Source organism: Polyodon spathula, chromosome 18, assembly GCF_017654505.1.
Source record: "Polyodon spathula isolate WHYD16114869_AA chromosome 18, ASM1765450v1, whole genome shotgun sequence".
Classification (NCBI taxonomy): domain Eukaryota; kingdom Metazoa; phylum Chordata; class Actinopteri; order Acipenseriformes; family Polyodontidae; genus Polyodon; species Polyodon spathula.
Genome location: NC_054551.1, coordinates 31,748,993 through 31,764,983, shown reverse-complemented (window position 1 = coordinate 31,764,983; position 15,991 = coordinate 31,748,993). Strand labels below are relative to the sequence as shown.

The 15,991-nt window shown below is 34.5% G+C and overlaps 2 protein-coding genes across 3 annotated transcripts; both read left to right on the top strand.

Annotated features, from left to right (window-relative positions):
* The first annotated feature begins 2,477 nt into the window (after window positions 1-2,477).
* LOC121330731 (volume-regulated anion channel subunit LRRC8C-like) lies at window positions 2,478-4,592 on the top strand. Its single transcript, XM_041277453.1, has one exon. It carries the CDS (start codon window positions 2,478-2,480, stop codon window positions 4,590-4,592), a length of 2,115 nt encoding a protein of 704 aa, XP_041133387.1.
* A 941-nt stretch (window positions 4,593-5,533) lies between these two features.
* On the top strand, window positions 5,534-15,650 carry LOC121294149 (DBIRD complex subunit ZNF326-like). Of its 2 annotated transcripts, none has more exons than XR_005946698.1 (15): window positions 5,534-5,630; window positions 6,143-6,212; window positions 6,432-6,460; window positions 6,577-6,661; window positions 8,467-8,806; window positions 11,261-11,420; window positions 11,666-11,685; window positions 12,113-12,164; window positions 12,461-12,572; window positions 12,750-12,897; window positions 13,322-13,421; window positions 13,730-13,860; window positions 13,958-14,053; window positions 14,375-14,615; window positions 15,076-15,165. XR_005946698.1 is itself a non-coding variant. In XM_041217741.1 (15 exons), exons 1-15 carry the CDS (start codon window positions 5,609-5,611, stop codon window positions 15,148-15,150), a joined length of 1,578 nt encoding a protein of 525 aa, XP_041073675.1. In that variant the 5' UTR covers window positions 5,534-5,608; the 3' UTR covers window positions 15,151-15,650. The 2 variants fall into 2 exon arrangements, 1 of the variants encoding a protein (XP_041073675.1); XM_041217741.1 differs by having other exon boundaries at window positions 14,375-14,512; window positions 15,076-15,650.
* The last annotated feature ends 341 nt before the right edge of the window (window positions 15,651-15,991 follow it).

Sequence of the window (15,991 nt, the reverse complement as noted above, 5' to 3'; positions counted from 1 at the left end):
CTTCTTGTCTTCTGTATTCTGATTGTATTGTTTGTAAAATTTTTTAAAAATCTGATTCATGTTGGCATTGTGTAATTTGGTCTTGCATGTACCATACAGTAGGGCAGGCCCGTGTTCATTAGTGGCACATTGACCTGTCTTTGCTGCTCAGTGATGGATGGTGCATGGAAATATTGTATATTGTGTTCATATTTTAACAGAAATATGAATACAATATCAACAATTAACGCCACGGTCGCCCTTGGTTACAACATTAAACAGTTAGATTGCAATACTAACTGAAATGTAGTAAATCACTTTAAATAAATGCCCCATCATTAGTGGATGACACAACAATGACATTCACATCACATCCTGGCAGTGTGCCACTGGGCCTATTTTTAGAGCTCGTATTGCGCTTTGTTTTTTAAAAAGAACTAACAGCGCTGGCACGATCCCACTGACGCCACAGCAACTGGTTATTAACCAGCAACATTTTGTTAAATACATACTGTACAGTATATTAACAATGTGAAATACTGTCATTTATTAATCTTCTAAAATCAGAGTTTACACGGTTTTCAGCTTTCCGTTCAATGCGGACTCATCTTACTTTAAATGTAATATATTTTTATGAATGCAATTGCTCCCTCTAATGGCCAAACGGAACTTGACATAGAATGAATTCAAGAATATTTAAATCGTCTGGTCTCTTTTTGCCCAATGCTTATTCTCAAATAACGATACGCACGATACTGCAAAAAGAGATGCTTACTTTTTTAAAGAGTAACACCCTCTGTATAACTCGTGTTTACTTCTAATGAACATCTACTTACCGTCATTATATCCTTCAACGTAAATTGTTTCTATACTTGGAAACTTGATTTTTATATGAGCACTGAAACACCGTGAATGACTGAGCGCTTCACATATGTATTAACCCGAGCGATTGGTTGGCTGTTCAAAGTTCTTCCCACTGCGAGAGTCACACTAACCGGTGAAATGCAAGAGTCCGAGCTCAGAACAGAACAAACAGTATTTAAACAAACGTAACCGCATAGACTTGTATGCCGCTCATTTAAGTGAGGTAAAAATGGTTGTTTGACATCTTGTGAAATTTCGTTGACGAGCAAGTATGACTTATTTTTTATTTGATTAAGATAATTAATATCTATGTAGCTTTAGTACTACCAGATTGGCACATTCGATAAGTAATTGTTTTATATTTAAGTTGGTTACTTTATGCTTTAACTGTTATAAACTGCATACATGTAGCATATGTAGAGGTGATACCCTTCAAAAATAAATACACAACTTTTTATTCTTGTAGAAATAACCCCTTTTTATTTGCTTGTTCGTTCATAAGAGTGACGAAATCACCACCCAGCGTTTGTCTACTTGACTTGTAGTTTCTTACAAGTTTTACAGTGCTTCGTCTTTTCACTGCTGTTGTGCAGTTTTTGAATAGTGGATAATGTTTGTCTGGGATCTTAAAAAGGAAACCAGCTGAGGAGAACAGGGTCAGGGAAGTAGAGCCCCCACTACAACAAACACATTAATATCTTCATATAGATTTTAAATAGCAGTGAAAAAGTAAACATTGGTGAATCCTCAAACATAAAATATTTTTCATATTTGTCTACGGGGCTGGACACAATTAGGGTTACTACAATGTGCAATCCAATTTAGAACAAAGCAGAATGATTTGTTGAGAGCAATGATCAGCCCCTATCAATTATATACAGCAACCAGAAAATAAGAACGAATATAGCAATACTGTTTGTTTGTTTTTTTTTGTTTTTTTTTTTACAATCACCTAAATACCCTGCAATCAAAAATAAACTAGTAACAGATCTGGGTATTTCACATTTTCATTCCATTTCATCATTCAAACCCTCATATAGATGTATTTTATGATGTGTTTGTATATTTTTTACGCATCACCATTACTTTAATTGTAAAGTTTTAAAACTAATATTTATTCATTTCTAGATATGATTGCTATTGGTGAAATTAGAAGTCACGGCGGGGGTGGAGAAGACATTCTTTCAGAATTCTAAAGCCATGGTGGGATGATTTTTGACCAGAGTATCTGATCATATTTATGATCAATGATATCAGTTTTTGCAGGAACTCGGGAGATGGCGGTAAACAGATCTGTTCTTTTTGTTTAAATGTTGGTTAGTCTCACTTTATTATTAGTCATATAATCAGTATAATAATACCAAAAGCATTTTCATTACATGTATATAATATATATAATATACTATATATATAATTATATATATATATATATATATATAGATATATATATATATATATAATGGCATGTTAATTGTGACTCACATGGAATTTAGTTTTTATGCAAAAACCACTAATTTCATCTTTTCTAGATGTGGTCATCTGAAATAATATGCATACCAGTGCCAGAGGGTTTCAATGCAACAACTATGACATGGAACAGTTCAAGAAACTTACAGAATACATCTATAAATCGAATGGATCGTCAGCAGTATGACTTAATAGACCAGTGGTGCTATGACAATGCTATTCTTTGGTACTCAAAGTATTTTGCATACATAATCTTAATCCACACACTTATATTTCTAGTAAGTAGTCATTTCTGGTTTAAATTTCCTGGAACTAGTTCAAAAATTGAACACTTTGTAAATATACTTGGTAAATGTTTAGAGTCACCATGGACCACCAAATCACTCTCTACTGTGTATGAAGATATCCAAAAAAAGGAAGAGGGCAGTTCAAAGTCTGAGAGTGCCGTTTATTCTCCCTATATCCAGAGTTCAGCCAGTGCTTTCTCCTCTTCATTACCAAAGAACGTTGAATCAAATGTACAAAAAAACGGTGGTGTGTTTGGGAATCCAACAGCTAGAATGATTGACAAACTGGAATGTGAACAAGCAAAAGCTTTATTTGAGAAAGTTAAAAAGTTTCGACTTTACACTGAAAAAGGTGATATTCTCTGTAAGATGTATACGAGACAGACAATGCTACGTTTGTTTCAGAGTTTTATAATAACAACTTATATCTGGGACTTGAGTCCCGATATCCTGTATATTGTACATTGCATAGATGATGTCCAAGTGACAGGATTTCGTGAGTTTTTTTGTATTCACACATTAAGGAGAATGTACACAATGTTATCTTATGTGTACATAGCAGTAATTTGCCTGTACATGTGTACTTGTATTTATACTTTGTACTGGATTTATTTCTATAAACTTAAGGATTACTCATTTGAAAAGGTGCGTGATGAGACAGGAATTAATGATATTCCAGATGTCACAAAAGATTTTGCTTTCCTACTTCATTTAATAGATCAGTATGATAAACTGTATGCAAGGAAATTTGCTGTTTTTCTGTCAGATGTCAGTGAAAACAAACTGCGTCAGTTGAACTTGAATTACGAATGGTCAACTGAGAAACTTGAAATGCGCATAGTTACCAACTCAGACAAAAAAAAAGAGTTGCATCTTTTCATGCTGCCTGGAATTCCAAATTCTACTTTTGAAATGGTTCAGCTGGAAGTATTGAAATTAGAACTTATAAATGACATTTTCATTGGTGAAGGCATCTCAAAACTGAAGTCACTAAACGAATTGTGTCTATACAACTGTACCATTAAAATGGAAAACAAAGCTCTTGTGTTTTTAAAAGTCAACTTGCACATCATAAGAGTCAAGTTTTCAAAAACTGAAGAAATACCCCAATGGATGTACAATCTCAGTAGCCTCAAAGAACTGCACTTGGAAGGTAATTTGCAAACTGACACTAAAACTTGTGTGTTACAATCTATGCGCGATTTAGAACATCTTCAGCTACTTCATCTAAAGACCAATGTAATTAAAGTACCTTTGACGATTACTACTGATATTGCTCAACATCTTTTGCATCTCACCATTAACAATCAGGGAACCAAGCTGTTGTCTTTGAACAGTGTGAAGAAGTTTTATGTTCTTGTAACCTTAAAGTTAATTTCCTGTAATTTAGAAAGGATTCCAAGTGCAATCTTCAGTTTAAGCAATCTTACTGAGCTAGATTTGAAAGATAACAATTTAAAGTCTATTGAAGAAATTGCCAGCTTTCAGCATTTTGGTAAACTGAGAATACTCAAACTCCACTACAATTCAATTGTTGACATCCCACTGTATACTGCAAAGGTAGCATCTGTTGAAATGCTTTACCTCAACAAGAACAAGATTTCTGAACTTCCACCGCATCTGTTCAAATTATCAAAGTTATTTCACCTTGAACTTGGATTCAACTGCATTAAAGAGATCCCTGCTGAAATTGAAGAACTTGAGGAGCTGCAATACCTTGGTATTGACCACAACAGTATCACGAAATTACCTCAAGAGCTTTTCAAGTGCGCCAAACTTCAAGTCCTTATTCTTTCGCATAACCTGTTGACTGATATACCACCTAACATTGAAAGACTGACTCATCTTCGACAGCTAGAGATTACTGGAAACAAATTATCTGAGCTTCCTCCAGAACTTGGAAAGTGTGTGTGCCTGAAACGAGAACACTTCATTGTGGAAGAAGAGTACTTTAACACATTGCCACATACTGTTAGAGAGGGGTTTGTAAAGTAGACACCCTAACATAGCTATGGCTTTTTTTCTAACACTTACAAGCTATTGTCATTACAGTTTAAAGATACTGGTAACTTAAAAAAAAAAAAAAAAAACATATTAAGGAAAGTGTTTTTATTGTACAGAGAAAGAATTACTTTAACCTCGACAAGTGTTCAGACATATTTTCCAAAAACTGTATGTGCATGTAGTAACTACTTTGGAATTATCATGGCCTTTGTTGTACAATCTTACATTTATTAACATTTACAAAGTGTCAAATGTTTTATTATACTGAATATAATAAGTCAAAATATACAATACATTAACAACAACTTTTGATTACCATATTTCCCAATATTAATAGTAATCTAAAAATATCTGCTTTGGTGAATGCATACATTTCCCTAATATAATAATAATAATAATAATAATAATAATAATAATAAATAATAATAATAATAATAAATATATACCCCTTGTGGAAGAAAAACAATAATTTGCCTTACTCATTTGTAATTGTAAATTTCATACATGTTAACACATTGTTATGTGTTAGGCAAAACTACCTTATAAGTTGTTTGTTTTTCTGTACCTTTCCCCTCGGTTTTGTTTTAACGTTGTTTGTCAGTGGTTGGGGAGTTTTCTTTTTATACAGATAGTCCAGCCTGCAGCTGAAGTCAAAATTATACTCACGCTTTGAAACGCATAATAGGTAAGCATTAGGCCTAATGTAAAGAACAAACAGGGGGGGGGGGTTGTACTGTATCCGCATTTATGATGCTTTTATTTTTACAAAGACCAAACTCAAACCTTCAGAATGATCTCCCCGTCAATGCATTCTCCAAGTAGTAAATCAAATGAGGACACCATTATGTGCTTCTTCACTTTCAGGTACACATAAACAAAACTGAGAATTGCACAAGTCGACACGCCAACCGTTGTGTTGTGGTGTGACCACGGTCTCATTTCTTTCAGTGGCAGGCGTTGCTGTCGGGAAGGTTTGTGTGTAACACACGAATAAAGTACGACTGATTATGTCATCACGAAGCGCTTTAGGTAAGAAAATGCTTGTCAATTGTTGTTGTTTTTTTTTTAATTCGAAAAAAAATCTTCTTGCGTTCAGTAATTTAGTAAATAGTTTTCCTGTCGTGCTCAGTGACGCAGCGTTTGTACAAAGCGCAATGGATTTTGTGTGATCGCATTGTTTGTTTCTGCTCCGGTTTGCAGTCCTAGGCCTCAGAATATACAGTGCAAACATTTTGTATTAACTGTCCATGGTTAATCAGTTTCGCGCGGACGCACATTTCTTTAATAAACACAAGATGCATCAGACACTTCATTGGAAAGAAATGAATCCAATATTTCATTAACGTGGATGAGGTTAAGAATCAACATTGAGGATGACATTTCAATACCACTTTTTTGAGCATCATTTGGGTACCGTATATATATATATATATATATATATATATATATATATATATATATATATATATATATATATATAATGTGTGTGTGTGTGTCATAAATAATAGATACAAGTTAAACTTCACAATCTTTGTCTTTAGAGATGATACGTGGAAAGTCATATGAAAGATTTGGCGGTCCAAGATTGTTTAAAGGGGGAAACACTGAAAGGTAAGGGGATCATATTTGTGCAACTTAGACAGACAGCTGCCTTTCAGTACTGTCGCTTTCAAAAAAGGTTAGAATCTGTTAGATTTGCTTTTAACTTCCTTGATATTGTTTCTTATGTAAGCTAGAAAGGTTGGGTGGTTAAATTACATTTTCATGAAACTAGTGAACAAGTTCTGCATCCTGTTTTAAACACAATTATGTAAATCTTGTGTTTTACAGATATTCTGAAGAGGAAGCACTGAATCCAGGTGAGAAATATCATGTAGCACTTTAATCATTCACACATTTATGCAAAATGCTTGTCCCTTCTTATTTAAACGTATTTTGAGTTCAGCTTACTGTTTTAATCTCTCACTATCTTCAGATATGAATCATGGTTATTCTCTTGGAAGATTTGGTGTTCCAAACCCACGATCATTTGACTCCTATGAAGCTGATTATTCTGAGAGGTAGGGGCAATTATGTGTGGCGTTTTGGGTAGTTGTTTTTGGATTAAACTTTTAGAATATATTTGGATATGGAATATACATATAATTTTGTCTAAAATAGACCAAACAGGATGTCTTACTGCAAGCTTCCAAATGCGGAACCAGAAGTAACCCTATTTAGAATTCTGTGGTAATAGTGTGTTAAACTGAACTAGCGGAGTTCTAATAATTACACATCCCCAGGTGTTGCTACAACTGTTTAAATAACGTGTTTGTAATTTCTCATTTTTCATTAACATCCTATCAACTTTTTACACTTATAACTTTAAAGCCTCTTTCAAAGCTCTTTTCAAAATGCCCGCTGTAGTGCACTGATGATGTATGGATTATTTCCCACATTGTGAAACAGGTAGTAACACAGCAATAACTGTCCATGATGTGGCATGGAAGAGAAAATAGCTTTGACTTTAAAGTTATAGGTGTAAAAAGTTGTCAGGATGTTAACAATGAAAAGAAAAATTACAGGTACAGCACTGAAACAGTTGTAGCAACACAGGCGGACGTATAACAGAATTTTTTCCGGAACCCCACTACTTACTCTTTAACCTTGATTGAGAGGGTGGAGGGGTGGGGTAACCGTTTCTGTGCTTTGTGAACAGAGTGAGCTTGTAACACAGACAATTGTTAAAATAAATAGAATGATTCAGTCAGTGTACACTCTGCCCTCGTTATACTGCCTTCCTCGCATTGCAGCAGATATTTCTTGTGAACCAGTGTGCTCCAGTATAAACCAATAGTATTTTCCCTGTTACATAGTCATGCTTGGTATCTGCCAATCTATGCACCCAGTTGAGCAAATGTGCAAAAAAAAAAAGTATCCCTTTGCTAGCAAGGCACTTATAACCACTTCAAGTCTTTGGCATGCTACTCTTCTTGTTTACTGTACAGAACTCACAGGTGTCATTTCTGTACTGAAAAAGAGAGGACTGTACATTAATTGATGTATGTAAGCTTTGCCTAATTTTTCTTTTGTTCTTTGCACATTCCATGTTTCATGGGAGTCTTTATACTCTTTTTATGCACTAACAGCTATGAAGTATGTAGCTTGTTTAGGCAACAAAGGTATTTTGTTACATTAAGCGTACATAAAAGCAACAAAACTCTTATGACACATTTTTCACTAAATATTTCAATATTTTTTATTTCATTTTCTGCGGAAATATTTAATAGGACAGGTACATTTTGCTGATGCAAAAATTGTTCAGTTGATTTTTAGCCTTTAGTTTTCTGATATGATATTGCAAACATACTTTGTCGATTTTTCAAATATTGACTTGCATGATGAAAAACACTTTTGAAAAGCTGTTAGTAATCTTGTGTAGTGTTACTTTGAAAATGTTTTTAAGGATTTTTTACAAAACCATATTGAATCAGGACTGGGCTGTTTTAAGAAAAAAAAAAAAAATTTTAAGTGTTCGTTTCAAACCGTTGTTCTGAACAGTTGGCTGCTAAGACTTAATAAACCGACGACCACGGACAAAAAAACACAAGTATCTTAAAAATATATATATATATATATATATATATAATATATAATATATATATATATATATATATATATATATATATATATTACAATTTACGTCCGAAAACTATCCATTAGTTTTTTTTCCCAGTCCTGTTCAAGATCAGCACATTTTTGCTTACCAAAAGAGGATAACTAGTTATTATCCCTTTGGTTGGGTATTGTGTAAAGTTGTAATTGTTTTTTGTGACAAATTGATATCCGAAAGTTCATCTGTTTCCTCACTCTGCAATTTTTCCAGGTTTGGACCTTATGAGTCTTACGACTCCGGGTCTGCTCAGGGTGGCCCAGATCTGTACAGATCTGGCTTTGGAGATAGTTTTGGTGGCGGATATGACCAGTTCGATAATGACGAGTCTAACTGGAAGCCATCTTACCCACGGTCGAATTTAAGATCTGGTTTTATGGATAATGAGGGAAGAGATGGTTACTCTTCCTACTGCAGATTTTCTTCACCCCATATGAAGCCTGCATCCGTAGGCTCTCGGGGGAGAGGAATGCCTGCTTACCCTCAAAACAAATTTGGAGGTAGAAGCCATGATCTGGGAGGACCAACAGCCGTGAGAGGCAGAGGCAGAGGAGTAAGTACAGAATCTTTTGAGATTCTATTAACTCTTACCCTTTCAGAATCCCTTTGATATCGGTACAAAAACAATAATAAAGCAAATACCATATCTTTAAGGACCTGCGAAAGAACTTAGATGGCCCTCCCTGGCTATGGTCCGTATGAGCAGGTTTCCCTTTGTCAGTTTTGAAATCTGTGGTCCTCTATAGAATAAGAAAATGCTTGGTGAGCGGCAAAAGTCTAATCTGCAGCAGGATGTTAGCTTTCAAATTCTCCTGCAATTTCACATCAACCTTAAACCTAAGTTTAACTTATAGGCTTCTGGCATTTTCTCAAAACAAAGCCTATTGGTATAGAGTCATGTTTCTGGTATTTGAAATATAAACCATTTACATCTCAACCAAAGGTTGATTTTGTCGTACAGATTAAAATATGCTTGTGTTGCAGAGAGTACATTTTCTATAGCAGACATTCCATTGTATTTGGTTGCACAAGTCCAATCACAGATGGATAAATTAATTGGGGGAGGGAGTCAAAGTACAACAGACAGAAATCTAGTACTTGGATGTCAACACCATGATCAGTTTGGTTCACAGTAGACAGATCACTAAATAGTGTGTTGTTTGTGGAGGTTTCTAACCTGCCATAGTCAATGGCAGGTTAGGTTCTCTAGCAAACTTGCATTTGCTTGGCTCTCCCTAAACACAGTAATCCCATCCTCAAACCTCGACAAACTTTACATTTCAACCAAATTACATGGTATGTGAATATCTCTTTCCATCAGCTGATAGTGTTGTATATTAAGTCATTGTAGATTGATTTTGGTCACCTGTGGTTTCATGGAGTGCCTGCCTTCCATTTGGATTGATACATATAGCATGGTTGACTTTTAAGGAACCAGTAAGTTATCATGTGACTAACAGTACATTTCCATTTCCATTAGTGATTTCATGGATACTTCACCTTTTTCTCTTTGAGCCTATGCTTAGCTAAGGGCCAACTGTTTGAAGCCATATTGTCGTTGCTGGTTTCTATTGTGCTTTGTAAAATTTGGTAGGGATTTAAAGATGGTGAATGTCAGGTTTGGCATGTTGAGTGAAACCGGTTAGATTCAGGCATTGAGGGTATTTGGGCTACAGGATGTACTACATATAGTGTAAGATCAAATTTGCTTGTGTCGTACCAGTGTCAAGTTTTAAGATTTGATCACCTGTAAGATAGTAAACGTGCTGTGCATTAAGCCTCAGTAATGTTTGTTGTTTGATAGCGTCAGATTTTACGTGTATTATTTTGCTTGACTAAATCATCCTTCCTGTGATATGCAACAACTGCACATATTTTCACATGTAAATGTTGGTGATTCTTTGCAAAGGAAATCATTCATCAATTATTTGTGTTTCTGGATGTTCAGTTGATCATTTTTAAGGGTTTCACATAGGTAGTGGTTTCATTGTGTTCTCTTTACTAAAGCTACCTTAGTACTAACTGTAGAACTCAATGTTCAATAATTGTAAAAAGTATTTCAATGATTGGAAAAACATTTGGCAAGCAGTTAACTGGCAAGTATGAGTATGCCTTGAGCCAGCAGTAGTGCTGCACTGAGGGAAATGTCTGGTTGATATGAGAAGAAAATATATTGTTGAAACAATGAATAATGTCAAGAGCATTGGCTTCATTGAGTTCCTGTAATTCAATGACTAGAGGATAGACTTGCACTAATTGGCACTTGGCACTAATTTTTCTGTTAGCCAGGCAATTCTGCCCTCAAGCCATTTTATGATGTATTTAAAGTTATTAATTTTAACATTAAAAAGATATTGGAAAGTAAACATCCTCATGAAAACATCATACAGAGTTATTGCAGGTAAAGTATTCACATCTACTAACATTGAATTGCTGCTTCATGAAATACCTTGCATCATTGATTTACATTGCTATAGTTTTTGTTATATGAAACTTGAATGATTTTCTATTAATTATATTGTGTGGTACATGTTGGGGATCACTTTAATTACACATGTTTTTTTTTTAATGTGTATGTGTGTAATATAAATTACACAAAACAAAAATTAGCTTTTTAAGAAAAGGAAACAAAATTTGGAGATGGCCACTACTATGGCCAAAGATTTGCATCACCCTGTAGAATTAACTAATTTTGCATCATAAAGTCAAGTGAAACCTGCTGAATAATGTTACATTAACATATTGAATTGCATACCACTTTGCAGTTTTCCATATAACGGACACAAACTTGACATTTTGCATTTTGCAATCTAACAGTAAGTACTGTACTGCTAGTATGACTTCTGGTAGACTTTTGTGATATCATTTTCTAGATCTAAATTATATATATATAATAAAATTGTCTTAATCCTAAAGCTTTATGTGATACAAAACTTTTGGCCAATATCTGTAGTTTGCCTGTGACTATCGAATATTGATATGCTAATGAAATGTTCCGTATTTGCAGCCAGTGGGCTACTTTGGGACGTCTAGACCTGGAATAGTAATAGACTATCAGAACCAGACGGCTATGGGGGGACTAAAAAGGAAGATGATGCCACCCAGCAGACCTAATATGTTCATCAAGAAACAAAAAGTTACCAAACCGGCATTAATAAATAAACCCGGTAAGATACTTGTCCCCTACAATGTACAGAACTGTTAAGCATTTCAGTAGTTATACAATGGTAAAATCACTGAACTGTCATTGTTTATTGTACAAGCTATATTATAGTATGCACCACAACCTGGAATTGACATTTACAGCTAGTAGTAGTTGATAGCTAAGAATATCCTCTGCAAGAACTAGAATCTAAAAACTATTGTCAGAAAGATTCCAGTAATGACTGTTTTATTGCTTTTCTCTCAACAGTTGTGATGAACCCTGCAGAGGTAACATTTATTTCATTGGCTGTTTCTTTTTATTATTTATGTTTTAGCTGAAGAAAATCCCGCCCATGCCCTGCACATGTAATGTAACAAACTCAAAACGGCAGACTGCTAGCCATACTGTAGGAAAAACAACAGCTCAGTTAACCAGTTCCAGTCTTGGGAACAGCTGTAAATATTTATATGTGTTGTTTCAGTAAAAGATACTGCAACTGTTTGATTTAGTAGGGTTGTCTACTAGTAAAAATAGTTTTTGTTGAAAGAGTTAAATACTGTTTCAAATTTTGTTGGTACATCTTTCAGACAAGACAGTTTGTTTTCCCATTATAAATTAAGTTCTTAGGAAGCATAGGGATTTTTGTTTTGTTTTCAACAAATCAAAATGCATTTATTTGGGGAAATATAATTGCCTTATATTTATTAATTATAGGCTGGCTTTGAAGCGGAAGGGGATCCATTTACAAAGGATGCTGGTGAAACCGGTAAGGACTAGCATTTAATACAATTTGTGTGGTTGCAGTTATTTGTACAAAGTGATATTTCTGGACTATTGCAAACGGTATACACAAACACACTCTTACATTCATATCTCCTGACAAAGATAAACACACATTTAGTATATAGTAGTATATATTGTCAATATTGCCAATTCAATATTCTCTCTTTTTTTTTTTTAATGTTTGTATTTGCATAAACTGTTCAGAATACACATTTTCTGAAATGCATTCAAAAGAGCGTTCCACAGTTTATAGTAAATTGGCATTTGTTTTGCTACAAGGGACAAGTGTTTCTAAAAATGATGAGGAAGAGCAAAGGAAACTAGAAGCCAGACGAGAAAAACAGAGACGCAGGCGGGAGAAAAACAATGAAAAATACGGTGACGGTTACAGGTATGAAATCGCTGTATCCCGTCCCGTCCCGTCCCCCCTTCTTTGAAAGTAGTATTGAAAGTCATTGCACAGGTTGATCTTTCCATTTCAGTAATGGAGAGCTAGTGTTAAAACCTTAAGGCTATGTCATTAGAACCACGAGATATATGTGAAATTAACCAAGTGTTTCCATCACAGACTGGCATACACATGTTCTTTCTGTAAGTTCCGAACATTTGAAGAGAAGGATATTGAAGATCACTTTGAAAGCGCTTCTCACCAGGAGACACTAGACTACATTCAGAAGCAAGCCAACTTTGAAGAAGACGTCATTCGTTTCTTACATGTGTGTACCATTTCCATGGCTTGTTTCATAGTTTTTATGATGTGTTTCCCCTTATAAAAGTATACTATAGTAAAATTGTAGCAAAGTGTAGTAAAGCAAAGTTAAAGCATAGGTAAGCATTGTAAACCCAGAGCAGTATAGTAAACTATATTAAACATGGTTAACTATAGTAAATGCATAGTATAACAATGGGAAAAGCATTGGAAATTAGTGCAAAAATACTTTTCTAAGGGTTAAAGCATAACCATGAGTTTGGTTAAAAAAAAATTAAAAAGCATGTTTTAGCAATCCAGATATGAAGGATTATTAGTTCAGACTGACAAATATGATCTGTCCCAACTTGTTTATAAACTAGATTTGTTCATTTTTCAATAGTAATCTCAGTGGGTGACTGTATTGTATGTTAAATGATCTCCCCCTGTAGGAATCTATGGTCAACAAATTTAGGAAGACTGTAATTCGCAAAACACGCAACAGTCACCCGGAGCTAACTCGAGAGGAAGAGCTAAAAGAAGCAATGGAAGGTATGGGGCATCGTTCATATTAGAAGTAGCGATTGAATTGACATGTGGAACTGCACTACTCCTATAGAATGGAGAAAATGCACTGTTTTTTCACAGACTGGTAATCGTTAGTCTTTTCTTTTAAACAAAGGTAAAATCAACCAGGTTTTGTGCATAGTTAATTACATCCAGAGTTTGGGAGCGAGTCTGGCTTTACATTGAATGCCACTTCAGATTATTGCTGGATTCATTTTACAGGTTGATTATCTCACAGTGGGAAGTTTGAATATCTGTAGGATTTTCAGTTTTTTTTTTTTTTAATCTTCTAGGAGTTACTGAAGAAGATTATATGAGGAAAGTAGACATAATTCATTGCAGTGCTTGCCATACCTATGTTCCTGCAGTTATCTTCTCTGTGAAGCAACACTTAACATCTAAAGAACATCTGAAGAGCAAAGTGGTTTGTAGCTGTTTGCACCTGTAGTTGTTTATTTTGTCATTAGGTTTTGGGCAGATACCTATATAAATAATGTTATGGTCACACAATCTTTTGTTAGGGCTATAAAGAGCAATTGAGGAAGGAGAGTGTTCTAACGGCCACCAGCATCCTGAATAACCCAATTGTGAAGGCTCGTTATGAAAAATTTGCTAAGGTAAGGAAGTGCATGGTGTTTAGTTTTTTTTTATAGTTTTTAAGGGTCAATTTAAGCTCAATACAAATAAAGTTTGATCAGTTGAGTTGGAGATGAAAGACAGAGGTACTAATGATTTTGGGGTGGGGAGGGGATACTGTTTTAACTGTCTTTTAAGCCAGACACTGTAGAGGTTTCTTTATGCTAACTAACCCTTGGACCATTGGTAATAAATCAGTTGCTTGTTATATTTGCTGTAAAACAAATAATTAAAAAAAAAAAAAAAAAAGGTATATTGCAAACCTAGCTGCAGATCTAATTTCCTGTGGGGGTGTTGTTCAGGGTGAGGATCCTTTTGAAATCACAGAGGAAAGCCAGCTGCAGGATGACGGAGAGCAGAATGATGCAGCTGAGGATGCTGAGGATGCTGAGGATGCTGAACTAAATCCAAATGACGACCCAGCTGCTGAAACAATGAAGGTTAATTGAAAATTCGGAACACATTGATGGCTTGAGTGCATACTTCTAATAGAACAAGGGACACAACAGAGTAAACGGTGCAACAGCAACATTCATTTAAAATGTAATTGGTTACACAGATCTATTACTAAGTTTGTTTTTAGTACTACTACTAGACAAACTACTGAAGCCTCTTTTTCTTTTTTTTTTTAACATTTAGTAGCAGAGGTTCTGAGTGACAACTTATGTAGGGATGGAAATAATGCTCCAATTGCATAGCAGTTTGATCCATTCCTGGTTTTGCTACAACTTTGACACAACTGAGCTTGTTACCTGTATGTACACTGTGGCTCTATTTCAAAACCTGGAATGGGTGAAACTTCTATGAAGTTGGAGTCTTATTTCCATCCCTTTTATTTTATAATATCTTACGGATACATTACTATCAGAATTTGGTTATAAATTGACAGGATTAATTTAATGTGTGTATTTGAATTCATAATTGTTTTAACTGTTTACTGTATGAATAGAATAATGTGTTGGTTTTTCATTGTGAATTTGATTTAATGGCTGTTTTGTTTCAGGAGGAGAATCCTTTTGAATCCCAGCAATTACAAAATGAAGAGCACAAGGGTGCTGAACTCAATCAACCACGATGAGCAAGCAGCTAAAACTGCATGGTTGAAAAATGGAAAATAACTTATTGATGGGGTGAAAATATTCTGGTAGAATAACATCCTGCCTTGTACTTGTGTTCCCTCATATCTATTACCCATTTTAACTTAAGCATGTGTCTTTATTCTGTTTTTTAGCTGACTAATGTCCTGCTACTTCTCTAGCCAATAACATTGCTCTGTAAGTTTATGTTGAGTGTATATTCCATAGTTTTTTTTTTTTGGTACAGAATTATTTTGTAAAGAGAAATTGCCCACTTAAACTAGTCTTAGGAAATTGGTGTATTGTAACTGTAATTTTCCTGTAACCTTTTGCAACATACTAATTTTTATGATAAATACTTATTTGAGTTCTGTGAGTTAAGAATGCAGCATCTTGTGGCAATATTTCCCTTCCTTTTATATGTGCAGGTTTTGGCAATAAAATGTTTTAGATGTAAATGTTTGGTACTTCTATTTGTAATATAAATAATGACTAAAACCTTCCAAATTCTCTGTATGTCCCTTTTTGAATGATGTTTTATTTAAACTTTCTTTCTAGGATGCCTGTATATTAATTTAATCAACTTATTTTCAGTATCAGCCCTGCCAAGCAATTCATTTTGAGTGTGTTGTCATGGGATGCAATATATATATATATATATATATATATATATATATATATATATATACACACACACACACACATGGTTTTATCTGCAACTGGGACAAACTAATGTACAGTAGTAAACAACAATATGAAAATGCATTTTACAGACTTTTACTCTTCATGAGAATCTAAGGAACATTTGAAGATGCCCTTCTCTGAAAGGCATTGTAATTTTCT